This window comes from Echiichthys vipera (genome assembly GCF_963691815.1).
Source record: "Echiichthys vipera genome assembly, chromosome: 14".
Classification (NCBI taxonomy): domain Eukaryota; kingdom Metazoa; phylum Chordata; class Actinopteri; order Perciformes; family Trachinidae; genus Echiichthys; species Echiichthys vipera.
Window position 1 is genome coordinate 17986143 of NC_139839.1, and position 16953 is coordinate 18003095.

Here is a 16953-nt window from a genome sequence, read left to right on the forward strand (position 1 = left end):
CTATACCCGAGTGGTAGAGTGGGTGCTGGGCAGGCCTGCAGAGCTGTAACCAGCGGGGAAGGTGCTGTATGGACTCATGTTGGACAGGCCCATCAGGGAGTTGGGGATCATGGTGATGTTGTTGGGGGTCATCAGAGGGATGTCGTCAGGGGAGCGGCGCTGGCTCAGCGTGTAGTCCAAGCTAGGCGAGACGTGAAGAGGATTGTGAAGGGCTTCACACTGGTTCCTCTGCTGGGACAGGGTCTCGTCTATAGTGTTGGTGTGGCTCACGTTGTTGCCTTTGCTGTCACGCTGGGGACTAGGCTGCTGGGACGTGTCCTGCCGACTGCGCTTGTCCTTGCGGTAGTAAAGGGCTGCGAAGGCCAGAACATTGAGAAAGAGCAGTGAGGCTCCGACAGCGATGGTGACACTGAGCTCTGTGGAGTAATCTCTCGGGTTTGGCATGATGAGAGGGCCCATCTCCCTCCCATCGCCGTTGTTGTGGGCGGTGGATACAGGAGGCCTTCCGGTGCTGCCGGACCTCTTGCCATTAGACTGGGTGGGATCCAGCGGGGTGACCTTGGTGGTGGTGGAGGAGTAATGGAACATGTCGTGGAGGTTGTAGAGATGGGGGACCAGGTGTTTCCAGAAGGCCACCTTGGTGGCGCGGTAGTGGTCACGAATACGAGGCTTCAGGCCAATGTGCAAGTACAGTTGGTCATAGGGGTCATACTTTGACCAGGCCACCTCCTCAAAGCGGTTGGCCTTGGTGTGGATGAACTTGGTGTCCTGTGGCACTGGTTTGTTAGGATCTCTGCAGACACATGATAGACAGAACACATGAGTCAGAAGAAATAAATGTGATGGAAGAAAGCTAAATGGTGGTGTAAGGGCTGGGTGATAATTCAGTATTAAGCTTTCTCACCGCCGCACAGTGACTCGCCAACTCGCCACCTCCAGTCATTTCAATAAGGGCAGGTGACCTAAGGGAAGCGGTTTTGACCAAGGCGGCAGTGGTATGAAGTGATTGCCGCCCATGTGAACGTGCCCAGATTTTGCTGCTTTAAAAAAACCATTGCTTTGTTGGGAAATGCCCTTGAAGGTTAGTGATTGACAGGGCGGTTGTGGAAGATCAAGTTCATTGTTCAGAAACCATAATCATGTCATCATATTTGCAATGATATGATCTTGTCAAGATATCGTTCTTGAAACAGTCCTGTCCAAATGAATGTTTCAGAACAAGGTGTAAATAAAAAACAGCATGAAAGAACATGTCATTGCTTTTTTGTTTTACACAGTTATTTGCTCTGAATAGTAGTTTTATTATTTCACATATGATTTTGCTTACATTTTCATACCATGTTGTACTATATTGTTATCAGAAAATGGAAATTAGTTCAACCACGTTGCTCAGCCCTAGGTAGTATAAATGCAATTCTTAACGCAAATGGAAACAAAAGGCCTTTTTGTTTAAATTGTAAAAAAGAAAAAGATGAGGCACTTCATCGACATAATCCAACCCAATGTAATATCACCAACTTTCCTCAAGGGCACAGCGTTCCCTCATTCCTACTCGCTAAAACAGCAGCCTACAGTGACCTGTGCAGCGCTTCCTCCTACTGCTAGTGTCACAATCCACAAAGACTCATTGCAGCTGTGCATTCAATATGTAGAAAGAACAGCGGGGCAACAACAGTGCAGTCCTCCACCACAGTACAACTCACTTAGGTGTCTCTTATCTTCAAAGATGCACAGCAAATCTGTGCCTCTGTATGACAAATTGTAAAACAAGCTGTCAGAAGCTGCAGAGCTGCACTCTGTTGCACTTTCAACAGCATGTTTTCCAGTGCTGAGTCACTGTATCAGGTCAACTGGTGAAAACTGGAAAACTTTATTAAGATTAAAAGCGTCTCCTGTTTGTCTCAATATTGTGTATCCCAAGTAAACATGGATACGCAGTATATGCATGATATTGCTGTACTTATTTTTTGTGCCGGCCCTACTTAAAATCCCAACTCACAGTAAAGTTAGCAAAGGTTTATGGAGCACTTCTTAACTGCCTCCTCAAATTTTCCCTTCAACATAATCTTTTTAAAAAAAAATGACTGATTACTTTAAACATTTATGTGAATTAAGCTGTAAATTTTAAGATCCATCACCTTCAGGAAGTATGCCCAAAGCTATCTGTGTAAAGAGAGGTTATATTGAAGCCTCTTAAAAAGACAAAGCTTCAATTAGACGCTTCTCATTTAAGCATCGCCAACATTTTTTTTTTAGCATTTTGCGGATAAACACAATTAAATATGTAGTTAAAAGCGGTGAGGGTGAGGTTGAATGCATTTGAGCAATGAGGTGCAGACCTAACTTATAGGTATAAGTGTGCATTAATGATAATTTAAAGATTTATGTTAAGGAATTCATATTAATGGATAAAAAGGGGCCCTCGTTCCATGTGAGAGTTCTTGAGAACTAACAAAAGAGAAAAGAAGATAAGGCTGGAAGACATGGCAGTGGGAGTTCAGGCTACACTTAATTAGGAGGCACTACTTAATTCTAAATCCTACAGTCCTTTAATCAGTGTGATAAAGGACGGGTGAATGTAGCAGAAGTTAGAGGTTGAACATCTCAACACAAATAAAGTCTGCAGTCAATTATGTCATACCACAGGCCAAGAGAGGAGTGTAAAATGGGATACTGAATGTGCTGCGACTTTATGTAAATTAGCCATATTAATGTTAACATTTGCTTTGATTTATTTTCTGTTACTCACCCACTCTTGGCGAAGTTGGTCCAGTAAGTCATCACCACAGCGCTGAGCATGATGTCGTTCCTGGAGAAGTTACAGGGGAACAGGTCAGTCGGGCCCACCATGGGGATGCCAAAGACATAAGGCACCTCATCTCCGTGCGCTGAGTCTGACCACACTGGCTTCATGAGGCTCTGGCAGTGGTGGTAGAAGGCGTAGAAGTACGTAGGCGAGCCGTAGCGGGCGTGTAGGTCGGCCGTCACCACTGAGGGCTCCACCCATTGGTGGTCCGTGAAGAGGGCCACCAGGGTCTTCCTCCTGGTCTCCGGGTTGTCCTTGTCAGCCCAGTCTGTGTACATGAATTTAATTGTCTCCCTCAGTGTGTCCTTCCCTTCTGGGTAGCCATACAAACTGTCCACAAAGTCTGACACCGCAAAGTCAAAGTCGCTGCCAGACACGCCATCCTCCAGATCCATCACATTCTCCACAAAGCGCAGCCCTTCTCCCTGATTAACACCAAGCATTATGTCATAGTTAAGGAACTCGCCCTGCTCCATCAGGATCTCCGGGTCATCGGGGATAACGTCTCCGTCGATGACAGGGCCGAAAGCGACGCGGTATCGGGCAGGCTGGATGTCTTGCTCCACCAGCTCCCTTGCACTCTTTTTCTGCAGGCAGGAGACCATGTCCACGGTGTCCAGCACGTTGCAGCCGACCCTCTCAGCCAGCATGCGAGTGTATTTCACTGGTTGGTAGTTGACAGCCCAGCTGGACAGGGCTGAACCACTTTGGATGATGGCTCTGTGGAACAAACCTTGGGACACAAAATTCAGAAAACAAAAAGACACAGAGGACAACAGAAGCGCAGAGAACAGTTGTTAGTATCAGTATTCTGTTTCAGTACCAGCCTTAAGAGCATTGTGAACTGCTCACAAATCAAATGCATCCCCATACAATGGCTCGTACGATATCTTATAAAATGTTATGCACACTTTCTAGGCAACACTACTTCTTTAGGTTAGGTGTAGGAAAACGTAACGACGCACAAAAGCAAGGTAAAAACAAGTCAATGTCGACTTTTGATTTCACACTGGACACGAACATACTGTGAAAGTCCTATGTTTGTTTGTAGAAAATATCTAAACAGAAATTAAATAGCGCATTACTGTGACAGTGAATGAGAACAGCCTGAGCACACGATTCACGTTACACTAATTGCTATTCACAATTAAACCCAAGGTTTGTTGACACATAACATTTAGGTAGATAAAAGCAAACAAGCCCCCATGTGATGTACTCTGAATACTAGCCAGGGAGATAAAGCGTCTGAGTGAAATAGAGTGAAAAGGCCAGATTGAGCCTTGCTGATGAGAAGCTGCTCAGTAAAGCAGCTGGTTGGAGAAATGAGCTGCTAATAGGATGCTGGTGCATTCTATTGTTATTATAATATTTCTAAAAATGACAAAATACTTGATTTTCTTTGTTGATCCTCTTATTTGTTTGGTGTGGTGTCATTCTGCGGATGACAGTGAATACAAGTCAAAAATTAATGAGCAATTTGCAGCATAGCCTCAGTGCGTAGCTACTCCTGCATCAGTTATTCAGACGTGCATACTGTTATTCCTGTGTATCTAACAAGCTGCATAGCATATAGACTTCTGATGCCAACTGTGTGTCGTAGGGACTGTGCGGGAAGCTGAATATGCAGTAACCCTGATCCTTCGATGTTGATACAGTAAACACGATGCTCTGTCGAATTGTTTGCATGCGGTGCATCACCTCTGTCTCTTGGGATTTTGTATCTACCACCTAAAACTGACAAGTGATGTGTATCAAGTCAAAAAATACTGTGCTGAGGTTAAGGCATAGCAGTCGCTGGAAAAAGAGTGCAGGGACAGTGTCACTTTCTCCTTCCTTTGCTGTCATTTATTTCAACATTTTTTTTTTAGTGCAGCAGCTAGCCAGTCTACTTCAAAGACAGCCGGGGGTCTTTGTGCATTCACTGCAGCCGAGCTGGGGCCTGAAATACAAACCTCACAAAGGACAGTGTCGCAGCCTCCCTGGCATTGACGCAAACACACAATTTGTGATTGTGTTCAACATCAATGGGAGGGCCGGGGCAATACGGCTAAGATAAGAGGTTAAATTCCCTGTGGGCCACCCATATTGAAACACGAACCTTTGATTCTTGCAAGGAGCTTTGGATAAGTGTTTACCAAATGGCATGATATTCAGTGAAAAGAAAAGTAGGTTAAAACCTTTTTTATTTCTTCTCTGTGGATCAGTTTCCTGTGGGTATTGTATACTCTATATCAGGGGTCTTCAACATCTTACGGGCAAACAACCCCTTAGCTAAAAGAGGGACAGAACAGGGACCCCTTAATACAAACTGTATATTGTATAAAATGTAGTTGCATATTAAACTGGGCCTACAATAACGGGTTTTCAAATATTAGTCAATTGGAATGGTGCAAACTGAAAGACACAGGTGAACGTGATGGCATGGTGAAAACTTTGTAATGCCAGTAGGCTTCTTTAAGAGCTTCACATTTTAAGAGGCAAAGCTTTTAGGCTGATTAGACTGAGTAGAGGGGAACAAAAGCAATCTTACTTAACGGATACCCCCTTTACCCGACTCCCATATCATAACACTTCATCTCCCTGACAGACCATTTAGAGCGGGACTTGAAACACAGAACTAAATTCCAAAATGATTAAAAATTATTGTTCAAATATTGACATCTTCAAGGTAAGAAATTAATATGATTACAATATGACGTTTGTGGATTTTGACATTGCTTTTAAGTTATTGCATTAATTACTACTTAAACTTTGGCTTATATCTGAGCACATCTGTATTAATCATCATGGAGAGAGCTTTTTCTTACCCTCTGAGTGGTGGGACAGAGTAAGTAGGCTGACGCATGAAGCGCCGATTCCAGATCCAAACACTGTGATGCGACCCGGGTCTCCTCCAAAGTAACCGATGTTCTTACTGATCCAACGGAGAGCTTGAATCTGGTCCAGAAGTCCATAGTTTCCTTTTGCTGCCTGGTCACCAGTACTGAGGAAGCCTGAAGCATACAGAGAGACATCTACAGAGATCTACAGTGCATGTCACAGCTTTGATCTAAAGTTGTAGCCCAGCAGGGCAGCTGATTGAGCTGACACCATTTCCCCTGAGGCGCAAATATGCCTTTGCTCTCTGTAACAGTGTCTGGACTACTTTAGTCAACCCCTCGTAATAGTTTCCAAGCAGCAAATGATCAGGGCTTTGCTCATCAAATCTAAATTCTTTCCTTGCATGTGATTTAATTAAATCCACTGTGCATAAATAAATAAACAAATCTTGTGTCTGTTTCTCTAGATGAATTTCATAAAATCCCACAGAGGTCACTGGTGCTCTTACAATAGATCCAACTACGTATTCCCTTGTCTAGTCTCATCCAAACGAGGTTCTGTTTTGAATGTTAAACACAGGGGAAACTCTTGACCTTGTTAAGGCTTGTGAATGCTGCATCCCTCCATACTGTATGATGAATATTTTTTCTTTCAGGAATGGCAAAGGCTGACGATCTTGTCCAGATAAGATAAATACATCTTAAAGATGATAAATTGTGTTTTCAAAATGGGTTTAAAACAGTACAGTGTGTGCAACAAGGACACATCATGATAGGTATTTGCATCACTTTTCCTCTGAGGATGACATTTGTATGCAAAATCAAGCCATACCATTCTACCAAGATATCAGTTATATACTTTCTTATACTGTTTTGCATTTTTGTCTCATGTCTCCTCTTCTTTGTATAGGTTGTAACAGCTACACGAGTGGAAAAATTAATGGACATTACTGTCCCATATTAAAACTAAAGTTGGAAACTTTAATAAAAAATAAGTTTGGTCATAGTTGCTGTAAATGTCACGATATCCTGACTGCACTACATAAGGCAGATAATCTGTGAAAAATCCTATTTTTTAGCCTCCTCCTATCGCTACTAATGGCATCTGCAAGACTCCACTGCAACTGTAGGAAAACAACCAATCAGAGCCGAGGAGTCTCTGACGCAGTGTGAATGACTACTCATGACCGTGACCGATCTGTGAAACAAGTCAACATTCTGTTATTTAATTGCATATTTCTCACTGCAAATGTTTTCAGAAACGTATTTTAGTGTACTGTTTAGCTGCAATAAGAGAATCCTGAGTCATATTTGATCAGTTCACAAGCAGTCATTAACACTGCGTTAGAGACTCCTCTGCTCAGATTGGTGGTTTTCCTTCAGGGGTTGTGGCATCTTACGGATGCCAGTAGGAGCACTAGGAGGAGGTAGAGGGACATGCTTTTTTCACATATTTTATCAGTTTCAGCAAATATGACAGAAAAGTTACCAACTACGGCTTTAAACAGGCTACATTTGCACTGGAAATATTTAATCTTGCCCTGCTACTGCTTGTTTTATCTTAATTTTTTTTATGTAACTGTCTGTTAATGTCTTGTGCTCTCACGTATGGCTTGTATCACTCTGTGGTTCCTTCTATCATCTCACATTAAAATAAAAAAAAATAATTAAAAAGCAGGATACCTTTGAAACACCATTCAAAGTTACCACACAGAGACAGTGTTATCACCTAATATTCCAATTCTGTAGTTGAGCGTGACGACAACAACATTCCCATAACTGGCCAGCACGCTGCCATCCATCATGTTCCCAGTGCCCTCCATATAGGAGCCTCCATGGATGTAGACCATCACAGGCCGAGCTTCAGAGTCTCTTATATCTGCAATGTCAACACACACACACACACACACACATGCTGAGCACACAACTTGCAGATGCAACAGTGATGAAATGGAGCATTAATGGAGCACACTATTATTATTACTTTTAACAACTGTTCAACATGAGGTATGAGTAAAGACAGCTTAGAAAAGGTGCTTCGAAGCAGAGGCAGGCTTGTGGTTTGGAAGCTGTAATGACATTTAGAAAATGCATGGTAAGTGCACTCTGACAAGGGGTGTATGAATAAAAGGGTCAAATATAATTAAAAGCAGTTCAGTGTTGCTCTGTACCATATCTGAAATGCTCTAGATTAGAGGTAGAAAGAGAAGAAAATTTGATTGGACTTGTGGGTTGATGCCAGTTGAGAAGAAAATTCTGTAATGACAGAATTTTACAGTTCATCATATACTGCAATAGGCATGCACAAACACAACAACATGTTTTATTTGTGTACACTTGGACTGAAAAGTACCACATTACTCCAAGCTTGTTATCGACTAGTACAAGCTAGAGTGCTGTTTTTTCAATAAAAATAGAATATCTTTGTTTTGTGTTTGGACACCAATTAGTTATACTGACCAACTAGTGTCCTTAAAGAGGGACAGATAAGTATATGATGCAATCTGTGTAAATCAATGTACACGGCAGCAGAGATGTAGCTCTCACTGAAAGGACTGCTACAGAGCTCAATTCAAGACACAAGTTGCAGCAACAGCAAACTTACAGTATGTGATCAAAAATTCAGACTGCAACATTTTTCTTATTCCACTCAAAAACAAAAGAACCCCCGCTTCCTCGAGAAAGTAAAAACTAAGAATTAAGATGAGCTTCCTCCACCAAACTCAAGCTAAAAGAATCCATGCATCAAGACTATGAGCTCTTAAAAAATACCTTCAGATATATGAGTCTCAGCATGTGAGAAAGCCGCCCCCTTTTTCTTGTGTTGGTTCCCTGGGATTCACATGAGGAAAAAGAAGTAGAAAATTCAAAATGGGTTCCTCTTTATTTGATATACGGCCCAAGTAAAACTGACAGAATCAGGAGAAAAAAAGATCCATAAATTAAAGGCAAAAAGAAGATTATCCCATTTATAAACAGCTTGTTGCAGTTTTACCTGTGATTGCTTTCTGACAAAATGTAGATGATGTTATGAAAGATCTTTAGAAATTTACGCCACAATAACATTATGAGTCAGAGTCAAGACAAAAAATAATCAGTGTTTGTTATTGTGTTTTCATCCAGTAAACAACGTCTCGTTCCTTGTTGGATATTTGTAAGAAATGGCACAGTACGTATACGCACACACTGATACCTTTGTATGGTTTGTCTGTCGTTATATTGATCCAGCTGCCTCGGCTTTGACTGGAATAATACATCCTTCTTGGTTCATTATTATCTCTCTGTACAATCATAGTTTCACAAACTGTCATGTTGATTCTTCAGGTACACCACCGCAGGATAGCTACTGGAGATATGAGGTATAGGGTTTATTGATGAATGTTTAATAAACCATAACCCGAGGTGGCAACAAGGCACAAAAATAAATGAATTGTGGAAATTTCAATAACGCACTTTTTAGTTTGACATGGCAAAAAGACTACAGCAGATACGTAATAATGGCAACAGCAAAGGTTTTCACATTAGTGAAACGAATAATAAAGTCACAAAATGCCCTAGGTGCATCTTAAATAAACAATGCCATAGTCTAAAGAAATAAAAAATGTATGTTAGTATGTTATTTCCTTTGAAATATGACTGCAAGTGTAAGATTTAAACCTGTGAGGAGGTCTTAAGCAGCACTCAGACCAGGAGCTTTTTACAACGTGGGCTGCACCATTTTGGACAGCTGCCTCTCAAGCATTATCTGTTGCTACGCTAGCACAGAAAAGGCATGTTACTTACAAAAGCTGAACATCTCGTCCAACTTTGAATACTGAATGTTCTGCGTTATACTGAATGCTTGTGAGGGACGCCATATATTCTCAGAAAACATGTTTGACTGGTGTACCCCTAGATTAGAGAAATCTGTTTGTCAGAGATGATACAGCGTTGGTGTGGTGTTACATTGTTCGACTAAACACACAAAATGCTCCCTTGTTGCTCATTCATTTCACAGTTCTTTAGATACAAAAACATAAGAGGAATTCAGCAAGCGATAGACATGTTGACTCCTGAACCTCACTAATTGGCCCCCAACAGACACACTGTCTGAACAAAGCAGCGATTCAGTAAAATATGAATAAATTGTAGATTTTAACAAACATGGAGAGCTGGCACTACCGGCTTTAGTAAATCTCCTGGTAACACTTTACTCTTTACCTTCTACTAGTGAATTTGGGGTAGGTCAATCTCCCTCTTATTCGCTAGTAGGAGGTTCCACTTTTACAGGCATTCCAGTGCACTTTGCCTATTTAGAGGTCCGAAACTTCGGAATTTCCATGGCACTGGAACGCAGTATTTCCCTCTCACCGCACCTGTTGGGGGAGGAGGGAGCACAGAGGTCAGGCAGGGAAGAGGGTGGGACTTTGGAGGGAATCGCTGTGAGACATGCAAGAAAGGTAAGAATTGCTTTAATGAGTAACTCCTAATCAAATTTTATAGAGTAGCTAATGATTCCTTAATTATTAATTATAATAATTAATTGAGAAATGAGTGAGAAACAAATTAGGAACTGGCTATCGCAAATAATGACCAGGAGAGCCTTTATTAATGAATCATTAAAGTTGTAATCCGTAAGATTTTCATCTAGTTAATTGTCTTTTAAGTTACTATCTATCGAAGAGTAAGTTAAAACAATGGTGATCATATCACTACTAACCCAATAACGAAAGCATTTGTACTTGCCTTTTTGCCCAGAAATACCATAATTGTCTGTAGCAACATTCCCTCCCTATATTCAAATGCGCTGCGTTGGTTTGCCCAGCTGGAGCACTTCATTGTCGGTTATGCTGTGTTCACTTGTCCTTGGAAATCGGGGACTTCCAACTTCTGACAAGTAAAAGTGCAATGAAAGGCAACCTTCAAGTCTGAATCCTAGTCGGTCTCACTCCTGTCTCGCCTGCAATTACGTCTTAATGCCAAAGCGGTCGCAAGAAACAACCATCTCAATTCTCACGGATTACAACTACACGTTATGATTAGTTCATGAATATATAATTCTGAGTATTTAATAAGTAGTTCCTCAATACTTCAGCAGTCAGTTCCTCATTTGTCCCCTGGTAACTACTCAACATTTTGTAAAGTGTTACCTCTCCTAAGTCATTCTTCCTTGTTACCTTTGATGCTCAGCGGTGACAGCCTGGCTCATCATTTAATTGCAATGCTGAAAATGATTGCTCAGTTTAGATGCAACCAATACTCTGAACATCACCTTACCACAGTGATATTTCCCTAGATGTCTATTAGTGGGAAAACAAGCACATGACCCGGTACATGTTAGTTGTGCCTCTCTGTGTGTATCTACACATTCAGTGGTATCAGGGTATCTTCAGTCGCCACATCTACCAATAAACAGAGTGGATAAATTCCTGCTTATCGATGTGTTCATGATTGCTATTTCAAATGGAATATGATTGCAACAAGTGACACAATAAGGACATTGCTTTGGATGGTAAATCAGCCCTTGGTTGCAGCAATGACATGAGCAGTGGCCGCACTTAATGCTTTAAGGTGATAACAGGGAGACATTGATAATAATGATCAATAGATATGGATCGTTATAGCAATCCGTTTTACCATACCAACTCACCTTCCTCTGTCGGAGCGTAGATGTTTAGATATAAACAGTCCTCGCTCTGATCCTGAATGTATGTGGCTACTGTGTCCAGGTTATAGGTGAACCATATGGGCATCATGATCTCTGGCACTGTGTTGTGGATGTTCTGAGGGCACACAGGCATGAAGTGGGTAGCATTCTTGATACCTGACCAAGAAGAGGGCTGGTCGGGCGGCATGAAGCGCTTCTCCCCCACGGGCGGAGCAGCATAGGGGACGCCCAGATACTGATCGACGGGCCTGAGCACCTCACTGGGCACAGGAACCCTGAGGCCTCGCAGTTTCCCAAACTGGGTGGTCACTGTTGGGTAGAATTTCTGGCTTGTTGCCTTGGTGAACGACCAGCAGGAACATAATATCCACCAAAGAAGCGCACAGTGGGTGATGGTTACAGTCCCTTGATGATGTAGCAGGTGTGCAGGCAACAGATGGTCTCTAAATGTAGCCAGCCACATGGTCTGGTCGGGGCAGGACAGTGCCCTTGCACAGCACAAATGCACGCTGTAGTGTCCGTTCACTCCCAATGCACTGACCTGCTTAAACAGACATCACTCACTGTGACTTTGACTGCGATGATAATCAAATCCAAATACAGCTCAGACAGGTATGGGCCGCACCCACTTCCGCTTTTCATTGCAGTGCACACAAATCTGAAAACAAGATGAGACAAGGAAACATAAAAACTGTGAAAATATTCCTAAATATCCGTATAATTGAGTACGTTTTGATAAAATGATTATCTTCTTCTTGTATCTTGGGGCGCTAAATACATATTCTTATATAAGCTTAATATCAGCATGCCACATCCACTGCAACACGTCGATGCTAATAACCTTTTGGGACGAATTGCTGTCTTTAAAAAGACATGTACAAATCACTGAATACTGATCTCTGTGTGTCCGTGGGGGTGGAAATGGAGAGAATCTGAAAAACCCATCTGCTGTGATGTTGGAGTAATGTTGCAGAAAACATCTCGAGATAAAAGGTGTTAAGCATGTAAAAGCTATAACATGACCGGCAAAGAAAGGCAACTCTTTAATATACACTTAAGATGGATAAACGGGGAAGGAATATCTGACTTGTGATGTTTCAGTGTTATATATATTCAAAAAAACACCAAATATCTCACATCATGAACATGGAAAGTTTGTATCTTTTATGTGTCTCACATCTAAGCAGCACTGTCAGCCACTCACCTGAAGATACATAAGTGTCCCAGAACAAACATGTCTGATGCATACACTGCATTATACACAGTCTATGGTCTGATGGGACCGCGCTAGCACCGACCTCTCCTCATCAAGCAGAGTAATTGCAGGTTAACTGAAAGATTTGAGGAGGGCCTATAAGCAGCCAAAGCCTGTTTGTGTTCAATATAAGAGTAAAATGATTACCACTTCTTTTTGAGTTTCTCTACTGAAATCCATTTTTTCTCACTTTCAACACTCACTGTTAGTCTTTTTTTTTTTTTTTAATAGAGGGTTACTCTTTAGTTTGAACCCATGAATGAACTGCTGTTCAAATTTTTCTTATTTCTAAGTAGGGCCCGACCGATGGGATTTTTGTGACTGATACTGTACGGATTTTAGAGGGGAAGAATTCACCGATCATCAATAAGGCGGCCGATAAACAGGATACAGGAAATTCTTGAGCTGGAATGATAATAATGAAAATAGACCTTTCTCTTTACTCTCTAAGACCCTTTCCTTAAACAAATAACTTAAAAGAATATTTAACATTATGTACATGTTTACATATTATACATACAATGTATTAGCACATTGTCAACAAATCCAAGATTGAACACTAAGAAAATAACAAATAAATACAAATGAAATAAATAGCTTAATAAACATCAGTGATGTATGTTCAGTATCAGTCAACTGCTTTCCATTTCAGTATGTAATGACACAATTTCTAAATCACAAGCATTGTTTTCTGCACAAGTTTTTATATCAGCGCATATCGGACAAGATACTTGATACCGACATGTCTGTGATAGGCCAACAAATCGATCCATTGAAAATGAAAAATTCCCTGATCTTAGATCTGTCAGTTATTAATATTGGACTGCTTTATGCAAAGATACAAACATTTCCTTTGCCTAAGCTGTTTTCTAACAGTCACCAGAGCTTCTGTTTCATGATAGTTTGTCTAGTTAGTGGTTCACCAGTGTGCACGCTTCAGTGAACAGGGGAATACACATTCATCCCTAATCACATGCATACTGTATTCAAATAAGGCATCAGATATAAGCTGACCCATGGAGTACTACAGAGAGCAAATAGTGTTCTGGTATTCCAATTAACTACTTTGTTGTCCAATATGCATCGCGCCTTACTCCTTATGGTCTAGGAGTAAGCATAATGTGCTCGACAACAGGTTCTCAATGTCTCGAAATGAGCAAAGTGAAAACAAGCTTGTTAACCTAATCAAATCTATTGACGAGTACTGCCTGGAGCATTGGGAAAGACTGCCTCTAAACAGCTCTCTGTCAGTCTGATGAACCTATCTATTAAGACAGGGGACAATTTCTTCCTCCTAATATGAGAAACTAATTGTGGCGCATTGACTTTTCTCTCTCCCTGCAACATTTTTGCTCCACTATGGGAACATACACACAAATAAAATCAGCTCATTGTCACTTTCACAGGTGTTACACATTTCCTGCTAAGGACACCATACCAGTTTGCCAATTTTGCAAAGAATGAGACATCAGAGTAATATCACAGCGGTTCATGTGAGAAATATTGTACAACTCTGCCCTAGGCCAGCTTTGTCTGTATTAATTAACACTAATGAATGATACCCAAAGCCAGAAAAGGACAAGACTTGTTCAATCCCATATCTGTTATGTGACAATGATGTAGGGCTCCCAAGACATTAAAGAGGAAAAATCTTTTTTTTGTAGATTGGAGCACATTTCCTGGTTTGGAACTGACACTGATAATAAATCATTTAGAGGTAAAAATCCTCCCTGCTGTAAAGATTGTTATCAATTGTCAAAATAGCTGTTAGGGGCAGTACATTACGCATCACCATTCAGACCTAGTTAGCTATCTGTAGGCTACCTTAGGTAGCAGCTCTGTCACTGCTGGGACTGCTGTAGTTCAAAGAGATATAATGAATTTGTAGAATGAGCGGCATTTCCTTTGAAATGACACAATCATTCATGGTATTAGTATCAATGGAGGAGCTTTTTGGTTTCTGGTTTCTAATTTAAACCAGTGGAACAAGGCTAAGGTATACACAATAAAGCCTACTTTGATTTCGTTTGACTGGTTGTGCTGCAGATTGAACAAGCAGCTAAATATTCCCTACAACTGCTGCAGAGCTTCTTTTTACAACTTGTGGTCTGCTATGGGACAGATGTGGATAAAAGCTTTATAGCTTACACCAAATGGGCTATGTAGTAAAATTGAGCCATCACTCAGTCGAGTTTCATACACTGCAAGTTTTTGGGGTGATTTAGACTGGCAACACGCCCAGCAACAGGAAAGAAAAGAAACATCGGTGAAATGTCTTGCCAATTAAATACTTCAAATACCTCACAAACTGAGTGATAAGTTAAAAAATCCAAATGTTTTTACAACCATGACATATTATTCTAATAGACTACTCTGCACCAGGTGTTTGTGCATCCCAAGAGGTGGTTTGGGTCAAAGACTTCCTGGAACCAAAATCCTTTCATTCGACTGACTTGATCCCAGTTACAGACCTATTAGAATGATTGCTATAATCATGTTTCTCTCCCACCATTACTATCTCTGCACCTACATCATCGACAGGCACACAATTCAACACCAATTCACCACTAATAAAAATCTCTGGGACAACATCTTATCGATTAGGTTCTGGTAGCCCGGGGGCCCTTAACATGAAAGCATTTGAGAAAGAGCCTATAGTATATGTCAGACAACAGTTATTGGGCTCCCAGTGCCCTTGTAATTCGACTGGTGTGTGGATCAAAACGGTTCTAGTGGATTCCCCAAATCCCCCTAATTTAGCAGTGCAATAAAGAGGAGCAGGGATTGACGCAGTGGAGACTACCTTGTGGAGAACATGCAGGTATAGCACTCAACAAAATGATCAGTGCTTTACAAATGAATGGATCCTCCAGACCAACAGAGAAAACCAAGCCACAGCCCAGATAGCATCGACAAACTGCTGTAGTGTGTGTGCGTGTGTGTGTGCGTGCAGCCTCACGTTGTGGCTGGGAAGCTTATTTAATCCAGGTCTAGGATGGTAAAATATTGGATAAAATAGGGGGGAAATAGCGAGCAAGCACATTCTCAAGCATAGCTTTATCGCTGAGCAATAGCTTTAAATCAAACATGTATCTTAGATGTCAGTGATCAATGTGAACAAAGATGTGTCCCGCGTAGAGAGAGAGAGAAAAATAATCATTAGGTTAACTCACCTGCTTTTACAGAAGCTGATACGCGCTCCATCTCGAGATTTCCTCCATACCATCCATGCCCGTCAGTTTCGCTGTAAAAGACAACGGTGCCGTGTGTGGAATATTTCCCCCGGTTTCGGTATCAAACCCACGGATCTTTACTCTTATCTCCTGCTTTGCACAGTCTGTGTGCTTTGCGCATATACGACGCCAAGGTCAGAAGCGCCAACGGTTTTAATGGAGCGCCCACCATAGAGATCTCTCTACGGCGCCCACTGCCAGCGCGTTACTAGGCAACCACCGGGATACGCCAGTGCATTAAATTCACCCTCCAACAACCGACAAAATCCCAATTTAGAAACCATTAAGTAACCACCGTAACAGCTCTCACGGACCCACACGCGCTTTGTGCTCGGGCTAAAACCCATCTACCTTGACCAGATAAACAAGTGAGGCTATTCAAGGAGTGCGCAGACCGGCATGGAGAGGAGAGGATGTGCCTTTGGAATACATTAATTTGCATTTCATTGGCGTAAGGCTTTTAGCAAATTGTGACAACTATGGCAAAACGCGAAAAAAAAAAAGGTAAACAATACAATAAACAAGTGTTTGCCCCCACAGGTCTTTTATTATGTTTCAAATGAGATCCCTAATCACCTCAAAACACTATGAATTTACTAATTGTCTTCCAGCAGAATGCAGCTGAATCAGATGCCTCTCAGCCCAAGGACAGAGAACTTCCAAGGGAAAGAGAAAGAACAGTTTTTAAGGCAATGAAATGCTGCAAATCAATCAGTGTGCTCCAGCCCCTTTCTTTTCCCTTGAAACGCCCGTTCTTTCATCATTATGGGCATTATTGTATCTTTTAAAAAGCATACCGAAGAGCCTTGCAATTGCAGCTCTGAAACATTGGGCCCATACAACCAGCAGATTGGATGGACCTTGGCGTGAGAGTCTTCCCCTTTTCACAGCTTTGAGGTTAAAATTATGAAAAGAAGTGGCAGGAAATTAGTCAGGAAAGTCAAAGTTGCTCATCTCTACTTATCATAGAAGCTGAAAATCATTGTTTCTTACCTCCTCCCTATATTTTTTTTTATTTGGGGATTTAAGTTCATTCTTCTGTTGCAATGTTAAGTCCAACTTGAAATCCCAAATATCAACATCACACTAAAATCTGCACCAATCATACACTAAAAATCGCCTATACAGTACGAGGTGTATGAGGTGAAATCCAGACAGTCCCTGACAGAGCAAACATTTTTCTCACATATGCT

The 16953-nt window shown here is 41.5% G+C and overlaps 1 protein-coding gene across 3 annotated transcripts; it reads right to left on the reverse strand.

Moving 5' to 3' along the window:
- Positions 1–11735, reverse strand: LOC310957052 (neuroligin-3-like; the record flags this gene model as incomplete). 3 transcript variants are annotated; one of them, XM_083927466.1, is made up of 6 exons in its annotated part: positions 1–793; positions 2750–3539; positions 5614–5799; positions 7355–7504; positions 8398–8457; positions 11255–11735. In XM_083927466.1, 6 exons carry the CDS (start codon positions 11733–11735, stop codon positions 1–3), a joined length of 2460 nt encoding a protein of 819 aa, XP_083783592.1. The 3 variants fall into 3 exon arrangements, with proteins under 3 accessions (XP_083783592.1, XP_083783594.1, XP_083783593.1); XM_083927468.1 differs by lacking the exon at positions 8398–8457; XM_083927467.1 differs by lacking the exon at positions 8398–8457 and having other exon boundaries at positions 7355–7540.
- Positions 11736–16953: the final 5218 nt, after the last annotated feature.